Source organism: Tachypleus tridentatus, chromosome 8 (assembly GCF_004210375.1).
Source record: "Tachypleus tridentatus isolate NWPU-2018 chromosome 8, ASM421037v1, whole genome shotgun sequence".
Classification (NCBI taxonomy): Eukaryota; Metazoa; Arthropoda; class Merostomata; order Xiphosura; family Limulidae; genus Tachypleus; species Tachypleus tridentatus.
Window position 1 is genome coordinate 144,630,317 of NC_134832.1, and position 23,373 is coordinate 144,653,689.

Genomic DNA, 23,373 nt, shown 5'->3' on the forward strand with positions numbered 1-23,373 from the left:
ACACATTCATTCTGAAAACCCAAGCCCTCATGTAAGCATATCTAACATGACCAACATCTGTCCTTGGGAACCAAAGAGGATGGCAGTAGTTAAAGGGGAATGCAATGTGGAGGTTCAACCTACACCAAAACCAAACATCATAGGGCATGTATCATCTATTCCATAGCAGGAAGAGGGTCCAGCCCTAATCCAACACCATCTCATCTGAGAACTGACATCCACTTGGTGGTACGATGAGGGATGAACTGCAACTTCAGTTTTGGAGCAAAAGGAGGATTCTACACCATCAGAACATCAATGATGTGCTCTCAACTGAGTGGTATTGAGCACAATCATGAAGTAGCTTCTATGGTCCACCACCCTAGCAGCTAGGAGCTGATAAATAATAAGTGCTCCCATATTTTAGTGAAAAAAGTAGAAGAAAATGCAATGGAACGTCAGAAGAAATGTGGCACTGGTAAAACTGCAATGGGTGACCACAAAACTTTACTTTTATAAGCAAGCCATTCATAATTTATTCCATAAAAGGAGTGGAAGGTAGGCAGCAATACCTTTTTCTTTACTCTTGCTAATCCATGAACAGTCCAATCCCTGGTGATTGGCCACTAGTCCTTTATCTTTTTGGGAAAAACAAACAACCAGGAATAGAACTCTTAAAATAACTGAGCCACAGGATTTATAGCATCTTTGGAAAGAAAGTCATGAACTACATTATGAAGTCACTTAATAAATATGGGATTCCAAGAAAGAGGGAAGAAAACTGGGTAACAGATAAAAGAATAGGTATTTGAGAAAAAAAAAAAAGGAAAATCCTTCAGCTTAAACTTGAAGAACCCAAAGATCTGTAGTAAAGGTCTTTCATATGAGGATAAAATTGTACAGCTTGGTTCCTATACATTTTGCATAAAGCAGAGTCCCCAGTACCGTAAGAAGCAAACAATATGCCTCCAAAACTCAAGCAGAAGGAACAAGTAAGGGATGGAAGAGGAGGAACTGGATACAGATATAAGAGCAGGGAAGGACTGAGAAAGATGAGTGGCCAAGGAAGATACGGAAAAATGGAGATGAGCTGACTACACACGAAACTGACACAAAAATGATGCCAAGTTTAAAAGCTTTTAACAATGTGGGAGCTTCTGTCCCCAAAAGATTCCAACATCACAAGGCTCAAGTGTGAAGGGACAGGGCAGAGGAAGACAAACATGCTTATACAGGCAACAGTATGGAATGAGTATCCCCTAAAAAGCCATCAAGGAAACAATGAATAGCCTCAGACAAGAGGTGACTGAAAGAAAGGTAGTAAATAAGGCTAAGGTTAAATGAAAGCAGAACTGTGCCTGAAAGAAGTGGATTGAAGTAGCATGGTCCAAACCCCAAACTGGGAGTACTGAATCCAACTGTTAAGAATCCAAAAAAAAATTCAAAGCTTAATGGTAGGCCAAAGAATAAGCTTCAGAACAGCAACAGAGATGTAGCATGCTATTCCACAAATGTAATTGGTCAGTTGAATGCTCAGCATGGGTCTTAATATTATGAGAGAGTGAAAAAAACAACAAATAATTCATGATCAGGTGTGTCAGGTAAAAAGAAAAGAAAAGAAAAAAGTGTGTCATATGGCCATAGGGATAAGGACAAAACACAACAAACCTGTGCTACCAAGTACAAAAATTATAAATTCATCACTGAATTATGAGTAGACAAAAATTCTTACTAAAAACAAGCTGTTGTTGAAAAAGAGAGAAATCATGAAAAAAGGTTCATTCATAATGAGCTCCTGTTAATTATTTAAGTTGAATGTTTAAGTTCTAAAACAATGAACAAAAGTAACAAAATAATGCAAAACTTGAAAATTCAAAGTGTACAAGCACAATGTCTGAATTCTTTAGTGCCAAATTGAGAAATGAGGCTAGACCCAGCAATACAGAAGGATAAAACTGACTCATTAGTGTGTGTTATGCTCCTATTGATGGAGGGTTGTTGCATGCTTGTGCATGTTAAACACATGTGGAGGTGGGTGGGAGTATCAAGGCTAGTGATGAGCAAAAAAAGGGAGGAATATAGAGAGAAGCATTAACCACAAATAGTTGTTATGCAAATAGAGGTAATGTATCATACTGAAAGTTGTCACATCCAACTTGTAAAGGTACAAGTAGAAAGACAGAGGAAGGAAATGAATCTCATGGAATGAAGAGTCTGTAACTGAATGTTTAAGTTCTAAAACAATGAACAAAAGTAACAAAATAATGCAAAACTTGAAAATTCAAAGTGTACAAGCAAAATGTCTGAATTCTTTAGTGCCAAATTGAGAAATGAGGCTAGACCCAGCAATACAGAAGGATAAAACTGACTCATTAGTGTGTGTTATGCTCCTATTGATGGAGGGTTGTTGCATGCTTGTGCATGTTAAACACATGTGGAGGTGGGTGGGAGTATCAAGGCTAGTGATGAGCAAAAAAAGGGAGGAATATAGAGAGAAGCATTAACCACAAATAGTTGTTATGCAAACAGAGGTAATGTATCATACTGGAAGTTGTCACATCCAACTTGTAAAGGTACAAGTAGAAAGACAGAGGAAGGAAATGAATCTCATGGAATGAAGAGTCTGTAACTGAAGACTTGAGAGTGTGAGGTACACGATAAGTAACAACAGCTGGCATGAACAGGGCACAATAGTCTGTCTATGTCTAATTAATTGTAAAGGTCAGAAAACAGGAGAGAAAGGGTGATCCCTTCCCAAGCAGTTGAAGTTTTAGAGAGGAAATACAGTCAGGATGAAGATGAATACAAGATAAAGAAAGTATTGAAATAATTGATTACATAAATATATGAATAATGGCAACCACAAACAAGGAGTAGGAGGAACCATGTCTTGAGAGAAATGTGGGGTTAAGTGCAAGTTAACAATAGCTTGAAAGGTTCATGGGTAAGAGCAAAATGGTTACTGCTTAATTAAATTTTGAATGTGACACAGTAAAATCTCGGGACATACACAGTGCAGAGGTGCCCATAATTATAGGGCTGAATTGAAAAATGATGTTTGATGTGTTCAGTGGAGAGGAAAAGAATGAAGATTCATGAGTGAAAATACATAAATGGAGGTGGAGGGCTTCTTCTGAACATTGATGTCATTATGCAGTAATACAATTCATGAGAATAAGTGGGAGTTCAATAAAGGCTTGTGGCAAGCTTAGTATGAAGTGTGGTATCATCTTAGGATTAACCATTTAAGAACTGTATCAATATGAAGAAAACACCACAAATGTGATGTACAGACATCATGGCTGTGCTACTTGAAATTTTGAAACTTAAAACACCATACAAGCTTACAGATATTTAATGTATGTATTACTGTCAAATTGTTTGGTTACTATTCAAGTGATAATAGCACATAACTGAAAAATATACACACACACTTGGATATTTTTCTGTTTACCTCTCTAACTTATTAACCATAATAGTACTTAAGCCAGGATTGAGTCCAGGTTACAATATTCTTACAATGCATTCTTTACTATGCTTAAATTAAATCGTTTAGTCCCAGCATGTCTTTCATCTGATACAAAAATACCTATGTGTGATAATTCTCTTGATTTGTTGCTGATCAGTTTCTAACTGACTCTGAATTTTCTTTTCTTATAAAACTTGGCAAGCAGAACTATAACAAACATTTATACATTAGTCAAATTTGTTGATACAGTAACAATACTGTTTCACAAATTTTGTAGGTTGTCTTCAAGCTGCTAAATTTAATTATACTTCGCCGTATATAGAAAACCTCAAAATAAGCCTCCATTTTAAAGTAAGAAGAAATTTTTTTATTAACAGTTGGAAATAAATGCAAGTTACATAATTTGAATGTGTGAAAGTTAAAAATGCTTGTTCCAACACTATTTTTTTTCTCTAAGAGGTAATTCAAAATGGTCACTGCTTCTGTCTACTAACAGTGACAGATCTGTGTTACTGTATCATTCCTTAATATCCTAGACAAAACAATACATCCTCATTTAACTGTTAGACATCTGTAGGACATGAAACCAAAGAATTTTACTATGTATTATATAAGTAATTTCTAATTAACGTGCAATGCAAAACTGGTATCTGGCCAAAGTAAAATTGTTAAGCTTGGGGCTGTTTTGTGAATGATAAAACTCTGCATGAATGCAATAGACTGAGAGCTATGTACTTACTGCTAAATAGTGTAAAAGTTTCCTCATTTTTTACCAATTTGATATCCAATAAAGCATTCTGTTCCTGATCAGAATATGGTTCCTCCTTGATCTTTAATACTTCCATGGTTAAGTCAGAGCTTCACTTTCATATTCTTATCAAAACTTGAAGTTAAGACTAAACAGAAACAGAGTACATATTAGAACTTACTACTACTTATTAAAATATTACAAAGATTCCAACAAATACAAACCTCAAAATTTATATCATCTTGAAAACTTTCATAAATTCATAAGTTTCATTTTCATTTACACTAAAAGAGACACTCTATATCTGACTTTAAATGATTATGAAACAAAATGTATTGTAAATGACCAGGACAATACATAAATGTGGTAGTTGGAGAGTAGGGCTTTCACTCATTGAAGAGATATCATAAGCAATACAGCTGTATTGAAGTACTGTAACTAACATAATAAATTTACTATATCTTTATGCAATTTTGGATTTTAAATTATTTTGATGTTTCATTAACTCTAGTTGTTTGTTCCCATAGTTCAAAACTACTACATAATAACTAAATAAATGTACACCATCATACCACATTCTAAAAAGTCAAATATGTTTAACTGTTTAAAAGAAAATCGTTTTTATATCACTGTTTTTAAATCTTCCATCTATCAAAACATATTTATAGATGGAAGATTTAAAAACAGTGATATAAAAACGATTTTCTTTTAAACAGTTAAACATATTTCAATGATTCATGAAAGGGTACTATGGAAGAGAGAAAAACGTTGAAAATTATTTAATATTAATATTACAGTTTGTAGTAATCAGGGTTAAATATGTGAAGAACAACTAGATATAGTAAGATTAGTAAATAAAAGTAAGACAGTCAAAGTTTTTACTTAAGAGTTTAGTGGCATAAATTTTACTGCAACATTAGGCTTAGTATGTGTGATAGTACTTTAGGCTTTGATACATTGAACGCTATTGGTAAACCATATAATAGGTTAAATAAACTACTTTTATTTAAGAAGCATAGGCAGTGGAGAATGGCAGCAAGATTTCAAAAGAAGTTTAAGCTTTAACATGCAAGGAATACGTCAGCTAACAATAACTTTCAGGAAGTTAAAAAGAGTTTTTCTAGGGCTAAAGGTAGTCAATTCAATTGTAATGAGCCTATCCTACTGAGCAACAAATTTTAGTCCGTGGTTTATGCAGACAAGAAGCTATTGGAAGGAGGGAAACAAAAGGGCCAGAGAAGGAAATGGATGACAAGAAGGTTGTAGTTATAGATGACTCCTTGACAAGGTATGGTGGTGGAATAGTCTGTAGGGTAAACACAGTGAAAAAAATAATAATCAGATTATGTCACCCAGAGATGCAGGTGGAGGATATAACTGAGAGATAGAGATATAATAAAATGGGCTAGCAGAAATGCAGGTTGTGGTGCACATAGGAGCTAATGATGTAGGTAAAGGTAGGTCAAAGAAGTTAATTAATAAGCACAAAAAGTTGATAAAGACATTTAAAGAAAAAGGCCATGACTTAATATTGTCAGGGATATTGACCACAATTAACTGGTGAGATGAAGTTATAAGCAGGTCACTAGGGCTAAATGGTAGGCTGAAGTTTGTATGTACAGATGAGCAGATTGGCTGGTTGAACTTGTAGATCAGATAACTGAAGAATGAAAGCATTTTGGAATGAAAAGTTTACGTCTGAATAAGAGAGGGGCTAGCTTATTTGCTACAGTTATTATCTCAGTTATAAGGAAAGCTTTAAACTAGAACTAAACAGTGGTAAGGGCCAGGATAAACTAGACACAGAAAACACGTTTAGCATAGGAAATGAGTAAGGAAGTAGTTATAAAGTGCAGGCTTAATTCTTACTGTCGTAGTGATAGAAGAATAAAAAATAAGATATGAGTTTAAAGCACTGGTAGGAATGGAGGATTTTGATATACTGGGAATAACTGAAACTATTAAATGTAGATGATTTTCTTTGAAATACATGATTACAGAATATTTAATAGGGTTAGAGTACTAAAGAACGGGGGAAGAGTGGCTTTATTACATAGATTGTGAGTTACATCCTATTGAAGTTGAGGATATCAGAGAAAACACCAAGGAGACTGAATCCATTTCGGCTTCTATTAGTAGGTAAAAAGACGTTTAGTAGGAATTTGCTACAAACCACCAAATGAAACTGATGAAATTAGAAACTTCACAGTGAGATTAAGATCTCAGCTATTAATGAAGTCATAATTATAGATGATTTTAGTTTCAGGTATACAGACTGGGAAATACAAGAGTCAAACTGTGAAGGAGAAATGTTTATAGAAACTGTTCAAGAGAGCTTTCTTCACCAATTAGTCAATGAACCTATTTGAAACAATGCTATTTTAGATTTATTGTTAACTTCTAATATAGAAATGATTGACAGGGTGTACACTGGGGAACATCTAGGTACAATTGGTCAATGTTCTATTAGGTTTAATGCTTTACTGCATATGGAGATAAGGAATGATGATATTTTGATTACATTTTTCAAAAAAGCAAATTTTGAAGAGATGTGACAAAAATTATCTGTTGCAAACTGGTCAGATGATTTATATGGAGACATTGTGAACCTGACGATGACCGAAGAAGGTCGAAACGTTGTTCGCTCTTCTATGTAAAATATTTTCTCAACCCAAACGAACTGTTTTTGCATATATATTTCTCTACAAGTGGGTTTTCTCAACATCACTGTTACAAACAGACTTCAGTCAAACTGGATTAATGTCATAAGTGAGCTCAGTCTTAGAACCTTTGCTCTTTTTGATTTACATCACTGACATAGATGAAGGAATAGTAAATAAACTGCTTCAATTTACAGGTGATATTAATATCTTGAGTGTTGCTAGCTGTAAGGAGAATACTTCTGATTTACAAAAGAATTTAGATCATTTAGTGAGTTTGGCAAATAAATGACAGATGGGTTTTAATTATAATCAATGCAAAATAACTAACACAGGTTATCATAATTTGAATCACCAGTACAATTTATTTGGGGAATAACCTTAACAGTGTAAAATAAGAAAGGGACCTTGGTGCAATGGTCGATCAGTCCATAATAATGGTTAATAAGTCCATCCAAGCAGTGTAGTGGTACAGCAAGTAGAATTTTAGTTTGTATCTACAGAATTATTGAATAAAAGTCTAACAGGATTATAATATCAATGTATAGGTAGCTGGTAAGGCCACACATTGAGTATTTTGTTTAGTTTTGAGCTCCTTACCTTAGGAAAGACATTGAATTGTTGGAAAGGGTTACTAGAATGGTGCCTGGGATGGAGGGGTTGGCATAAAAGAAGAGATTAAAATCTCTCATTGTTTTTCCTTGAAAAAAAAGAATTAGAGGGGATCTGACTGAAGCGTTTAGGATTGTTAATACATCATTATTTTTCATACTTAATAATGGGAAAAGTGTAACTAGAGGACACAAGTATAAATTCTGGCAGTGTAGAAGTCATCTTCAGTTAAGATAGTTTTATTTTTCTAAGAGGGTGATTGAGCTTTGAAATGGATTGCCTTCAGATGATGTGAAAGCAGTAAATATAAGCAAGTATCAGAGAAAGCTTGATAACCATATTAAAAATAAGGGATGGCTTTAAGATTTATTTATTTTTTTAAATTTATTTATTAATAGTTTAGTTGAGAGGATGGAGTAGTTAAGATGAACCAGTAGATCCATGTTGTCCTAACAAATCATGTTAACTAACAATTTAAGCGTTAGTTTCTCTTGTGTTAGCAAAGACGTACATATGACTGTTCTAGTTCTCAGATGAAACCTAGCATTTTACAGACCTCTCTAGCATTGTATTAGATATGAAAGAGACAAAAAAGATGATCAGCTATATAAACAATTTTCTTTAAAAGACTGTGAATACTACAACTAATCTTACTAATTTATCCATATTTCACTGATTTCAACATTACTTTTGAATCCAGGATTAAACATCAATTAAATAAGCTGACAATGTATAACCACCATATATTTTCTATGAACTACAGTACGGCACAACGGTGTAATACAATTTAAAATTGTAAATATTACTTCCTTTATCGGAAATCCCACAGTGGCGTAGGTAGGGGGGGCAAGGGGGTATATCTGTCCCCGGGCACAGCACTGGGGGGGGGGGGCAATTGATGTTACATAATTAGGAATTATGGCTTACATTTTGTCACGAGGGGGTGCGAAAACTGACTTTGTCTCTGGGCCCTGAAAACCCTAGCTATGCCACTGAAATCACAAGGGATCACTTGAGTTACAAGCATGAGTCACTAACTTAGTTTACCAGCCCCAAAGCAGCAATAGTAAGATCTTCAAAAGTTGTAATTACTTCTGTTATTACCTTATCAGAATAAGTGTTACATAATACTGGTTCTTTTTTCATGCAATTATTCTTTGAAACAAATCATTGCATTACTGTCATCCACACATCAGTAGTAAAATTTTACACTTAATGTATTTATAATTATACTTAAGTTCTTCCTTATAAAACAAAATATTTATACAATATCGGTAAAACCTAGTTTATATTTCAAATTTTTATACAAGTTTTACTTTTAAAAAGAAATATTCAATATCCAAATCTTTACCCTTCTTCATCACATTGTGTCAAATTGCCCAATTTAATTTTTTTTCTTTCTACTTATCGATATTCTAGGTTTAGCAAAGGTTTCTTAAACAACAGATATTCTTAAGCCATAATGCAAATTTCCCTCCAAACTTACTACCTTACTGAGATCCAACTTCTCAGAACACATGTTACTCTTTTGCATAATGGCTCATGCTGCAATTTACTGATTATTTTCAGGGGGAATTACTGCTCCACAAGAAAATAAAAACACAACAGAACAGGTGTGAAACAAAAGAATAAACTGTGAGTATGTGTAATATGTAACTTTACTGTCAGTACTAAAAAGGAAACAACTGTATTACTCCTTTTATATCATGATTAATAACCTTTCTTTTCATTAAGCAGTTTGTTTAGAGTAATTTACAGATTATGTAATTTTACGAAAAATATTTTTAATATTTATTTAAAATTTTCGAGAGATAATGTAAAAGAAATATGGAACCATTTTAATCCATATCATGTAATTCACCATTCATGCAGACTGAGTCAGTAATTTTTCAGCCAATTCTTTAGTAGAAATACTTCATTAAAAATATCAATTCTTGTCTATAATAAACTTTCCACATTTACGTACAGACTACAAATTTTGTGAAGAAACCTGAAGTTAATTTGGAATTATAGTAATAATTAATTTTCTTAGATAGGCTTGGTCCATTCAGTGAAATCTGTGCATGCAGCTTGAATGACATCATAAGTCCAGACATAAAACACTATAGTTGTTTAAAACACACATCAGTAAAACAAATGTATTTTTACTTTATCAGTAACCAGAATATTTTATTTTAGGTTTATCAAATCTAAGATTAAATATAAAGAAAGAATGCACCTTGATTTTATTATTAGACAAATATGAGACAGTATTAAATATTATAACAAATTTGGAATCTATTAGTGATGGAAGTTTCTGGCATTTGGCTAAAGTAAAATTATTAATATCACCATTATTTTGAATATAATAAAAATATTGGCAAGAACACCATACATTCAAATTCTACATATATACACTTACTGTTAGTTACTATACTAATTTCTTCATTTTTCACCAACCAGATATCCATCACATCACACTGTTTTTATTCACAAAAGGATTCAACCATAATCTTGAATACTTCCATGGTGAAGTGTCAGAGCAACACTATTCATATCATAGTTTTCTATTAGATTACAAAGAAACAGGGTAAGAATTAAAACTTGAATCCTTCTAAATAGATTGTTACAAATCTTTGTTAAATCTCAACATTCACATTATCTTATCAGCTTTCATAATGTTTTGTATGCTTCATACCTTTGCATTGTAGATATCACAAATTCTATATATGAAATTAACTAATTAAAAAACAAAGTATAGTTAGTAACAAACAGTTTGAAGTATATAAGCATGTGAGTGTATTTATGTTGAAGTATTGTAACTGTTGACACACAGTTTCTGTATCTTCATACAATTTTGAATTTCAAATTATTAATCACTTTCATGTTAAAAAGCATCATTAGTAATTCTTATGTTGATACATAAATCATGAACATACTATGACAAAAAACCAATGTTTATGTAAGTCAATACAATGAAGCAATGGGTTCATGAACCATTCAAAATTATTAATAATTTTGGTCTGTACTGAACTCCAAGTTAATATCCTCCAAATTCAAAACTGTTGTAAAATAATTTTCCATATACAACCATCATATTACAGTTTAAAAATCTAAGTCTCAACTAATTATAAAATCTTTTGAGACAAACATTGTTTAACCCTTAAACAACAAGAATATAGTAGGTAGCATCATCAATTGATGATGGCCATTGTTTAATGGTTAAAACACAAATTTATAGTTATTTTTTGTAACTACGATTCTTGACTTTTCATCACCAAAACATATATATTACAGTATAGCAAAATCAAAATAAGTCCAAATAATTATAAAAGCCTAAAAAAAAGAGAAATTATGGACTTTATGTATAAAAACATCATAACTCTTTAAAGCAGAGAGTTACTGATACAAGTTTAGAGAAAACACATAAAAATAATATCATTATTTTAATAATTAATAATAATAATTTTATTTAATAATAATTAAATTTTACATAAACTGTTGACAAATGTGCTGAGAAACATCTTAAATCTTACTGTACCAAACAGTTTTAACCTGTAACTGATAACAGCTTGGCTTTTGTTTTCCCATTTCAGTCAATACAAATGTTTGTTGCCAAAAAGAGTAGCCACTGGTAATATGTGTTGCAAGCCACTCATCTTCCAAGTTGGTCAGCATTTAAAAATTAGGGACTAAGGCAGATATCCTTAATAGCTGTGCCATAACTCAAAAACAAAGAAACATATCACATAGTTGTAAGGCTGAGCATGGTTGGTGGGATGAGAATCGAACCCATGGCCTTTTAATGATGAGGCAACCACCCTGCTCATTGGACATGTCAACTTAAAGCTTAATAAATCTAATGAGAAAAACAATAATGAGGCTTCATATTGGTAATATTTCAATTACTTGTATGACTGAGAGCAGTAATAATGTGAACACTTATTCCAATTAGCTGATTATTTTCACTGATCAATCAAACCAAACATAAAGAATGAGAAATAATAATGACAGTATTTAAATTAAGTGGATACTTGGGTTAATCCAAAACATTTATTTTGATTATCTATTTTAATGAAACTAAACAATTGTAACTTTGATTACATCAACTTGTGTCATATGAAATTATTAATTAATTAATGTTCATAGGTAATTGACTATATTTATTAGTCTAGTTTATCACCCAGTTCTATTTGTAACACTGTATTTGCTGTTCATTGCTTTCAGCAATCCAAATAAAAGGTTCTTCCATCCTTGTACTGACTGCAGGAAATTTAAATGTTCCACAAGTTAATACAGAATATTAATGTTTCATGAGACAATTAACATCCAATCATATATCTGTTTCTGGTGTAAGAACCATCTGTAGTTATGCTCTTTAAGAATATAATGAGCCTTTTTTCTTCTTCACCCAATGCAGTGTATGAGCTATGCATGTTCTATGTCTAGGCTGATTGTCATCAGGTTTTTATGTATAAGTCAAATTACTTACAGTTGTGACTGTGACTTGTTGGCATTAAATTTTAACAATAAACAAACAGCACACAAAATAATATATCAAAACAAGTCAAACATATAATCAAACATTTATCTCACTGTTGATTATTATAGTTGTATTCAGAGCATTAAATACTTATTTCTTTTATTCAAAGTCACATTCAGTTACTTTAGAAACTAACAGGACAAATTATTCTTTGTTATGTCATTACAATACAACCTGTATTAATTTCACTTTAAAAAAAAAGCTCATCTATATGTTCTTCACAGCTAAACGTACAAACACACAGTCTAGATCTATTTGACTATATTATATTGCTCACTAACTTTAGCTTACTTGAACTACATTTTGGATTTATAACTAGCCAAACTAAAGCCTAGAACGTTCTACATACTATGGGATATTATAAGGTAATATTACCTGAGAAAAACATGGAAGGTTCTAGTAACATGAGGCAATAACACACTAATCACCAATTTACAAAAACTGAACTACACAACGTATGATTTACACATTTAGGTAAACACGTAAATAAACTACTGCTTCTAAAAATAACTAAATTTATCACTGCTGCTATACTTAAAATTAAAACATTCATTTATATCTAATATTAATTTAAATGGATTCTAGTGAATTCAAATGTTTTTTTCACATAAGGATATCTGAAAGCTGATGGTTGTTGTACAGAACCAGTTAATCCAGAACTAGAGCTTGACATTAGGAATATTTCTAATCAAATACTTAATGGTCCCCATTAGTCAACTACATTTAATTAATTGATTCACCCAGTATTTCTCAAACTATGGTGCATAAAATCAAAGTAAAATAGAAAATAAAAACATTGGCAATGGGTGCTGCCAGATGGTTACTTTCCCAATAAATAAATTACTTACAGGGGTAGATAATCTTTGTAGTTTTGCAACAACAAAGATAGAGCAAGTAAGTCTGGTGGCAGTGGGAGTTGAACCTGAGGCCCTCAAATCACAAGCTCCATCCTGTAAATCACCAAGGTTTAACACACTTAAAATGAAATAAAAAAACATTAAGGCATAATTTGGAAGTGACACATTTGAACAGTATTCGAACAATTTGGATAACTGGAATAATTAATCCAAGATAGTAATAATCAAAAACCCTAATTGTGATTTGCTAATTAATTCTGCAACAGTCAATTTAATAGTAATTTCAACTGACTGTTTGAATAACCAAACCCAGTGATAACTGGAAATACTAATTATGATTAATTGATTCAAGAGTAATTCAATTATCAATAAATTATCTCACATGAAACTAATTGATATAATAAGCATTACTCATAGGTTATTGATTATATTGATTAAATCAACCAACTCTAGCCACCAACTCTCCCAAGGTACCTTTTAGGCCATCTTTCATTTGGGTTTGTGCCTGTAGGGTCATTGTGAAGACTGAATGTCCCAAATGTAAAGCACACTCATATGATGATGGGATGCATTGTACACTGCAAGGTTCCAGTGAAAAATTCCAACTTTAATTAATGTTGCTGAGACTAGCAAGATGTAATATGGTTTCGATGGGAGTGGCTGAAATATATCCAGTGACCAGACTTAAAAAGATTTTCTGTATCTTATCACTCATATGGGTCATTGGAAGTGCATAATCCAGAATGGAAATAAGGACCTTTGTTGATTACTAGACGAAACATGGAAGAACATAAAAGAAAAATAAAAGATTAAAGAACAAAATTTATGAACCAGAAAATTTAATATAAATGAAGAAAATGCCATAAGCATATGCATGCATACTCTATAATACTGGAAATCCCAACAAGTGAGAGGCAAATAATTAATTTCATTAAGAACAATTTTAAACCTGCATAGTGAAAAAGAAGCTTCAGAATAAACACTGTAAGGTTGCTAAAACAAATAGTAAATAAACACTGTAAGGTTGCTAAAACAAATAGTAAATAAACACTGTAAGGTTGCTAAAACAAATAGTAAATAAACACTGTAAGGTTGCTAAAACAAATAGTAAATAAACACTGTAAGGTTGCTAAAACAAATAGTAAATAAACACTGTAAGGTTGCTAAAACAAATAGTAAGTAAATAAACACTGTAAGGTTGCTAAAACAAATAGTAAATAAACACTGTAAGGTTGCTAAAACAAATAGTAAATAAACACTGTAAGGTTGCTAAAACAAATAGTAAATAAACACTGTAAGGTTGCTAAAACAAATAGTAAATAAACACTGTAAGGTTGCTAAAACAAATAGTAAATAAACACTGTAAGGGTTGCTGTAAGGTTGCTAAAACAAATAGTAAATAAACACTGTAAGGTTGCTAAAACAAATAGTAAATAAACACTGTAAGGTTGCTAAAACAAATAGTAAATAAACACTGTAAGGTTGCTAAAACAAATAGTAAATAAAACACAAATAGTAAGGTTGCTAAAACAAATAGTAAATAAACACTGTAAGGTTGCTAAAACAAATAGTAAATAAACACTGTAAGGTTGCTAAAACAAATAGTAAATAAACACTGTAAGGTTGCTAAAACAAATAGTAAATAAACACTGTAAGGTTGCTAAAACAAATAGTAAATAAACACTGTAAGGTTGCTAAAACAAATAGTAAATAAACACTGTAAGGTTGCTAAAACAAATAGTAAATAAACACTGTAAGGTTGCTAAAACAAATAGTAAATAAACACTGTAAGGTTGCTAAAACAAATAGTAAATAAACACTGTAAGGTTGCTAAAACAAATAGTAAATAAACACTGTAAGGTTGCTAAAACAAATAGTAAATAAACACTGTAAGGTTGCTAAAACAAATAGTAAATAAACACTGTAAGGTTGCTAAAACAAATAGTAAATAAACACTGTAAGGTTGCTAAAACAAATAGTAAATAAACACTGTAAGGTTGCTAAAACAAATAGTAAATAAACACTGTAAGGTTGCTAAAACAAATAGTAAATAAACACTGTAAGGTTGCTAAAACAAATAGTAAATAAACACTGTAAGGTTGCTAAAACAAATAGTAATAGTAAATAAAATGTAAGTAAATAAACACTGTAAGGTTGCTAAAACAAATAGTAAATAAACACTGTAAGGTTGCTAAAACAAATAGTAAATAAACACTGTAAGGTTGCTAAAACAAATAGTAAATAAACACTGTAAGGTTGCTAAAACAAATAGTAAATAAACACTGTAAGGTTGCTAAAACAAATAGTAAATAAACACTGTAAGGTTGCTAAAACAAATAGTAAATAAACACTGTAAGGTTGCTAAAACAAATAGTAAATAAACACTGTAAGGTTGCTAAAACAAATAGTAAATAAACACTGTAAGGTTGCTAAAACAAATAGTAAATAAACACTGTAAGGTTGCTAAAACAAATAGTAAATAAACACTGTAAGGTTGCTAAAACAAATAGTAAATAAACACTGTAAGGTTGCTAAAACAAATAGTAAATAAACACTGTAAGGTTGCTAAAACAAATAGTAAATAAACACTGTAAGGTTGCTAAAACAAATAGTAAATAAACACTGTAAGGTTGCTAAAACAAATAGTAAATAAACACTGTAAGGTTGCTAAAACAAATAGTAAATAAACACTGTAAGGTTGCTAAAACAAATAGTAAATAAACACTGTAAGGTTGCTAAAACAAATAGTAAATAAACACTGTAAGGTTGCTAAAACAAATAGTAAATAAACACTGTAAGGTTGCTAAAACAAATAGTAAATAAACACTGTAAGGTTGCTAAAACAAATAGTAAATAAACACTGTAAGGTTGCTAAAACAAATAGTAAATAAACACTGTAAGGTTGCTAAAACAAATAGTAAATAAACACTGTAAGGTTGCTAAAACAAATAGTAAATAAACACTGTAAGGTTGCTAAAACAAATAGTAAATAAACACTGTAAGGTTGCTAAAACAAATAGTAAATAAACACTGTAAGGTTGCTAAAACAAATAGTAAATAAACACTGTAAGGTTGCTAAAACAAATAGTAAATAAACACTGTAAGGTTGCTAAAACAAATAGTAAATAAACACTGTAAGGTTGCTAAAACAAATAGTAAATAAACACTGTAAGGTTGCTAAAACAAATAGTAAATAAACACTGTAAGGTTGCTAAAACAAATAGTAAATAAACACTGTAAGGTTGCTAAAACAAATAGTAAATAAACACAAATAGTAAACACTGTAAGGTTGCTAAAACAAATAGTAAATAAACACTGTAAGGTTGCTAAAACAAATAGTAAATAAACACTGTAAGGTTGCTAAAACAAATAGTAAATAAACACTGTAAGGTTGCTAAAACAAATAGTAAATAAACACTGTAAGGTTGCTAAAACAAATAGTAAATAAACACTGTAAGGTTGCTAAAACAAATAGTAAATAAACACTGTAAGGTTGCTAAAACAAATAGTAAATAAACACTGTAAGGTTGCTAAAACAAATAGTAAAAGGTTGCTAAAACAAATAGTAAATAAACACTGTAAGGTTGCTAAAACAAATAGTAAATAAACACTGTAAGGTTGCTAAAACAAATAGTAAATAAACACTGTAAGGTTGCTAAAACAAATAGTAAATAAACACTGTAAGGTTGCTAAAACAAATAGTAAATAAACACTGTAAGGTTGCTAAAACAAATAGTAAATAAACACTGTAAGGTTGCTAAAACAAATAGTAAATAAACACTGTAAGGTTGCTAAAACAAATAGTAAATAAACACTGTAAGGTTGCTAAAACAAATAGTAAATAAACACTGTAAGGTTGCTAAAACAAATAGTAAATAAACACTGTAAGGTTGCTAAAACAAATAGTAAATAAAACACTGTAAGGTTGCTAAAACAAATAGTAAATAAACACTGTAAGGTTGCTAAAACAAATAGTAAATAAACACTGTAAGGTTGCTAAAACAAATAGTAAATAAACACTGTAAGGTTGCTAAAACAAATAGTAAATAAACACTGTAAGGTTGCTAAAACAAATAGTAAATAAACACTGTAAGGTTGCTAAAACAAATAAAACAAATAGCTAAAACAAATAAATAAACACTGTAAGGTTGCTAAAACAAATAGTAAATAAACACTGTAAGGTTGCTAAAACAAATAGTAAATAAACACTGTAAGGTTGCTAAAACAAATAGTAAATAAACACTGTAAGGTTGCTAAAACAAATAGTAAATAAACACTGTAAGGTTGCTAAAACAAATAGTAAATAAACACTGTAAGGTTGCTAAAACAAATAGTAAATAAACACTGTAAGGTTGCTAAAACAAATAGTAAATAAACACTGTAAGGTTGCTAAAACAAATAGTAAATAAACACTGTAAGGTTGCTAAAACAAATAGTAAATAAACACTGTAAGGTTGCTAAAACAAATAGTAAATAAACACTGTAAGGTTGCTAAAACAAATAGTAAATAAACACTGTAAGGTTGCTAAAACAAATAGTAAATAAACACTGTAAGGTTGCTAAAACAAATAGTAAATAAACACTGTAAGGTTGCTAAAACAAATAGTAAATAAACACTGTAAGGTTGCTAAAACAAATAGTAAATAAACACTGTAAGGTTGCTAAAACAAATAGTAAATAAACACTGTAAGGTTGCTAAAACAAATAGTAAATAAACACTGTAAGGTTGCTAAAACAAATAGTAAATAAACACTGTAAGGTTGCTAAAACAAATAGTAAATAAACACTGTAAGGTTGCTAAAACAAATAGTAAATAAACACTGTAAGGTTGCTAAAACAAATAGTAAATAAACACTGTAAGGTTGCTAAAACAAATAGTAAATAAACACTGTAAGGTTGCTAAAACAAATAGTAAATAAACACTGTAAGGTTGCTAAAACAAATAGTAAATAAACACTGTAAGGTTGCTAAAACAAATAGTAAATAAACACTGTAAGGTTGCTACAAACAAATAGTAAATAAACACTGTAAGGTTGCTAAAACAAATAGTAAATAAACACTGTAAGGTTGCTAAAACAAATAGTAAATAAACACTGTAAGGTTGCTAAAACAAATAGTAAATAAACACTGTAAGGTTGCTAAAACAAATAGTAAATAAACACTGTAAGGTTGCTAAAACAAATAGTAAATAAACACTGTAAGGTTGCTAAAACAAATAGTAAATAAACACTGTAAGGTTGCTAAAACAAATAGTAAATAAACACTGTAAGGTTGCTAAAACAAAAGGTTGCTAAAACAAATAGTAAATAAACACTGTAAGGTTGCTAAAACAAATAGTAAATAAACACTGTAAGGTTGCTAAAACAAATAGTAAATAAACACTGTAAGGTTGCTAAAACAAATAGTAAATAAACACTGTAAGGTTGCTAAAACAAATAGTAAATAAACACTGTAAGGTTGCTAAAACAAATAGTAAATAAACACTGTAAGGTTGCTAAAACAAATAGTAAATAAACACTGTAAGGTTGCTAAAACAAATAGTAAATAAACACTGTAAGGTTGCTAAAACAAATAGTAAATAAACACTGTAAGGTTGCTAAAACAAATAGTAAATAAACACTGTAAGGTTGCTAAAACAAATAGTAAATAAACACTGTAAGGTTGCTAAAACAAATAGTAAATAAACACTGTAAGGTTGCTAAAACAAATAGTAAATAAACACTGTAAGGTTGCTAAAACAAATAGTAAATAAACACTGTAAGGTTGCTAAAACAAATAGTAAATAAACACTGTAAGGTTGCTAAAACAAATAGTAAATAAACACTGTAAGGTTGCTAAAACAAATAGTAAATAAACACAAATAGTAAGGTTGCTAAAACAAATAGTAAATAAACACTGTAAGGTTGCTAAAACAAATAGTAAATAAACACTGTAAGGTTGCTAAAACAAATAGTAAATAAACACTGTAAGGTTGCTAAAACAAATAGTAAATAAACACTGTAAGGTTGCTAAAACAAATAGTAAATAAACACTGTAAGGTTGCTAAAACAAATAGTAAATAAACACTGTAAGGTTGCTAAAACAAATAGTAAATAAACACTGTAAGGTTGCTAAAACAAATAGTAAATAAACACTGTAAGGTTGCTAAAACAAATAGTAAATAAACACTGTAAGGTTGCTAAAACAAATAGTAAATAAACACTGTAAGGTTGCTAAAACAAATAGTAAATAAACACTGTAAGGTTGCTAAAACAAATAGTAAATAAACACTGTAAGGTTGCTAAAACAAATAGTAAATAAACACTGTAAGGTTGCTAAAACAAATAGTAAATAAACACTGTAAGGTTGCTAAAACAAATAGTAAATAAACACTGTAAGGTTGCTAAAACAAATAGTAAATAAACACTGTAAGGTTGCTAAAACAAATAGTAAATAAACACTGTAAGGTTGCTAAAACAAATAGTAAATAAACACTGTAAGGTTGCTAAAACAAATAGTAAATAAACACTGTAAGGTTGCTAAAACAAATAGTAAATAAACAAAGGTTGCTAAAAAAGGTTGCTAAAACAAATAGTAAATAAACACTGTAAGGTTGCTAAAACAAATAGTAAATAAACACTGTAAGGTTGCTAAAACAAATAGTAAATAAACACTGTAAGGTTGCTAAAACAAATAGTAAATAAACACTGTAAGGTTGCTAAAACAAATAGTAAATAAACACTGTAAGGTTGCTAAAACAAATAGTAAATAAACACTGTAAGGTTGCTAAAACAAATAGTAAATAAACACTGTAAGGTTGCTAAAACAAATAGTAAATAAACACTGTAAGGTTGCTAAAACAAATAGTAAATAAACACTGTAAGGTTGCTAAAACAAATAGTAAATAAACACTGTAAGGTTGCTAAAACAAATAGTAAATAAACACTGTAAGGTTGCTAAAACAAATAGTAAATAAACACTGTAAGGTTGCTAAAACAAATAGTAAATAAACACTGTAAGGTTGCTAAAACAAATAGTAAATAAACACTGTAAGGTTGCTAAAACAAATAGTAAATAAACACTGTAAGGTTGCTAAAACAAATAGTAAATAAACACTGTAAGGTTGCTAAAACAAATAGTAAATAAACACTGTAAGGTTGCTAAAACAAATAGTAAATAAACACTGTAAGGTTGCTAAAACAAATAGTAAATAAACACTGTAAGGTTGCTAAAACAAATAGTAAATAAACACTGTAAGGTTGCTAAAACAAATAGTAAATAAACACTGTAAGGTTGCTAAAACAAATAGTAAATAAACACTGTAAGGTTGCTAAAACAAATAGTAAATAAACACTGTAAGGTTGCTAAAACAAATAGTAAATAAACACTGTAAGGTTGCTAAAACAAATAGTAAATAAACACTGTAAGGTTGCTAAAACAAATAGTAAATAAACACTGTAAGGTTGCTAAAACAAATAGTAAATAAACACTGTAAGGTTGCTAAAACAAATAGTAAATAAACACTGTAAGGTTGCTAAAACAAATAGTAAATAAACACTGTAAGGTTGCTAAAACAAATAGTAAATAAACACTGTAAGGTTGCTAAAACAAATAGTAAATAAACACTGTAAGGTTGCTAAAACAAATAGTAAATAAACACTGTAAGGTTGCTAAAACAAATAGTAAATAAACACTGTAAGGTTGCTAAAACAAATAGTAAATAAACACTGTAAGGTTGCTAAAACAAATAGTAAATAAACACTGTAAGGTTGCTAAAACAAATAGTAAATAAACACTGTAAGGTTGCTAAAACAAATAGTAAATAAACACTGTAAGGTTGCTAAAACAAATAGTAAATAAACACTGTAAGGTTGCTAAAACAAATAGTAAATAAACACTGTAAGGTTGCTAAAACAAATAGTAAATAAACACTGTAAGGTTGCTAAAACAAATAGTAAATAAACACTGTAAGGTTGCTAAAACAAATAGTAAATAAACACTGTAAGGTTGCTAAAACAAATAGTAAATAAACACTGTAAGGTTGCTAAAACAAATAGTAAATAAACACTGTAAGGTTGCTAAAACAAATAGTAAATAAACACTGTAAGGTTGCTAAAACAAATAGTAAAAATAAACACTGTAAGGTTGCTAAAACAAATAGTAAATAAACACTGTAAGGTTGCTAAAACAAATAGTAAATAAACACTGTAAGGTTGCTAAAACAAATAGTAAATAAACACTGTAAGGTTGCTAAAACAAATAGTAAATAAACACTGTAAGGTTGCTAAAACAAATAGTAAATAAACACTGTAAGGTTGCTAAAACAAATAGTAAACAAATAAACACTGTAAGGTTGCTAAAACAAATAGTAAATAAACACTGTAAGGTTGCTAAAACAAATAGTAAATAAACACTGTAAGGTTGCTAAAACAAATAGTAAATAAACACTGTAAGGTTGCTAAAACAAATAGTAAATAAACACTGTAAGGTTGCTAAAACAAATAGTAAATAAACACTGTAAGGTTGCTAAAACAAATAGTAAATAAACACTGTAAGGTTGCTAAAACAAATAGTAAATAAACACTGTAAGGTTGCTAAAACAAATAGTAAATAAACACTGTAAGGTTGCTAAAACAAATAGTAAATAAACACTGTAAGGTTGCTAAAACAAATAGTAAATAAACACTGTAAGGTTGCTAAAACAAATAGTAAATAAACACTGTAGGTTGCTAAAACAAATAAATAAACACTGTAAGGTTGCTAAAACAAATAGTAAATAAACACTGTAAGGTTGCTAAAACAAATAGTAAATAAACTAAAACAACTGTAAGGTTGCTAAAACAAATAGTAAATAAACACTGTAAGGTTGCTAAAACAAATAGTAAATAAACACTGTAAGGTTGCTAAAACAAATAGTAAATAAACACTGTAAGGTTGCTAAAACAAATAGTAAATAAACACTGTAAGGTTGCTAAAACAAATAGTAAATAAACACTGTAAGGTTGCTAAAACAAATAGTAAATAAACACTGTAAGGTTGCTAAAACAAATAGTAAATAAACACTGTAAGGTTGCTAAAACAAATAGTAAATAAACACTGTAAGGTTGCTAAAACAAATAGTAAATAAACACTGTAAGGTTGCTAAAACAAATAGTAAATAAACACTGTAAGGTTGCTAAAACAAATAGTAAATAAACACTGTAAGGTTGCTAAAACAAATAGTAAATAAACACTGTAAGGTTGCTAAAACAAATAGTAAATAAACACTGTAAGGTTGCTAAAACAAATAGTAAATAAACACTGTAAGGTTGCTAAAACAAATAGTAAATAAACACTGTAAGGTTGCTAAAACAAATAGTAAATAAACACTGTAAGGTTGCTAAAACAAATAGTAGTAAATAAAATAAACACTGTAAGGTTGCTAAAACAAATAGTAAATAAACACTGTAAGGTTGCTAAAACAAATAGTAAATAAACACTGTAAGGTTGCTAAAACAAATAGTAAATAAACACTGTAAGGTTGCTAAAACAAATAGTAAATAAACACTGTAAGGTTGCTAAAACAAATAGTAAATAAACACTGTAAGGTTGCTAAAACAAATAGTAAATAAACACTGTAAGGTTGCTAAAACAAATAGTAAATAAACACTGTAAGGTTGCTAAAACAAATAGTAAATAAACACTGTAAGGTTGCTAAAACAAATAGTAAATAAACACTGTAAGGTTGCTAAAACAAATAGTAAATAAACACTGTAAGGTTGCTAAAACAAATAGTAAATAAACACTGTAAGGTTGCTAAAACAAATAGTAAATAAACACTGTAAGGTTGCTAAAACAAATAGTAAATAAACACTGTAAGGTTGCTAAAACAAATAGTAAATAAACACTGTAAGGTTGCTAAAACAAATAGTAAATAAACACTGTAAGGTTGCTAAAACAAATAGTAAATAAACACTGTAAGGTTGCTAAAACAAATAGTAAATAAACACTGTAAGGTTGCTAAAACAAATAGTAAATAAACACTGTAAGGTTGCTAAAACAAATAGTAAATAAAACACTGTAAGGTTGCTAAAACAAATAGTAAATAAACACTGTAAGGTTGCTAAAACAAATAGTAAATAAACACTGTAAGGTTGCTAAAACAAATAGTAAATAAACACTGTAAGGTTGCTAAAACAAATAGTAAATAAACACTGTAAGGTTGCTAAAACAAATAGTAAATAAACACTGTAAGGTTGCTAAAACAAATAGTAAATAAACACTGTAAGGTTGCTAAAACAAATAGTAAATAAACACTGTAAGGTTGCTAAAACAAATAGTAAATAAACACTGTAAGGTTGCTAAAACAAATAGTAAATAAACACTGTAAGGTTGCTAAAACAAATAGTAAATAAACACTGTAAGGTTGCTAAAACAAATAGTAAATAAACACTGTAAGGTTGCTAAAACAAATAGTAAATAAACACTGTAAGGTTGCTAAAACAAATAGTAAATAAACACTGTAAGGTTGCTAAAACAAATAGTAAATAAACACTGTAAGGTTGCTA

General features: G+C 29.9%; 1 protein-coding gene across 13 annotated transcripts in view; it reads right to left on the reverse strand.

Annotated features, from left to right (window-relative positions):
• LOC143223680 (uncharacterized) overlaps positions 1-23,373 on the reverse strand; it is a 56,454-nt gene that overhangs the window by 15,941 nt on the left and 17,140 nt on the right. For 9 of the 13 annotated variants that reach the window (XM_076451968.1, XM_076451966.1, XM_076451963.1 and 6 more), the window contains 4 exons: positions 13,322-13,616; positions 12,839-12,940; positions 9,870-10,014; positions 4,188-4,344 (listed from right to left, as the gene is read on the reverse strand). In XM_076451968.1, the coding sequence (XP_076308083.1) occupies positions 4,188-4,293 (106 nt within the window). In that variant the 5' untranslated portion in view covers positions 4,294-4,344; positions 9,870-10,014; positions 12,839-12,940; positions 13,322-13,616. Of the gene's footprint in view, positions 1-4,187; positions 4,345-9,869; positions 10,015-12,838; positions 12,966-13,321; positions 13,617-23,373 lie in introns of all 13 variants that reach the window. The other 4 variants (XM_076451969.1, XM_076451970.1, XM_076451971.1 and 1 more) reach the window with 4 other exon arrangements.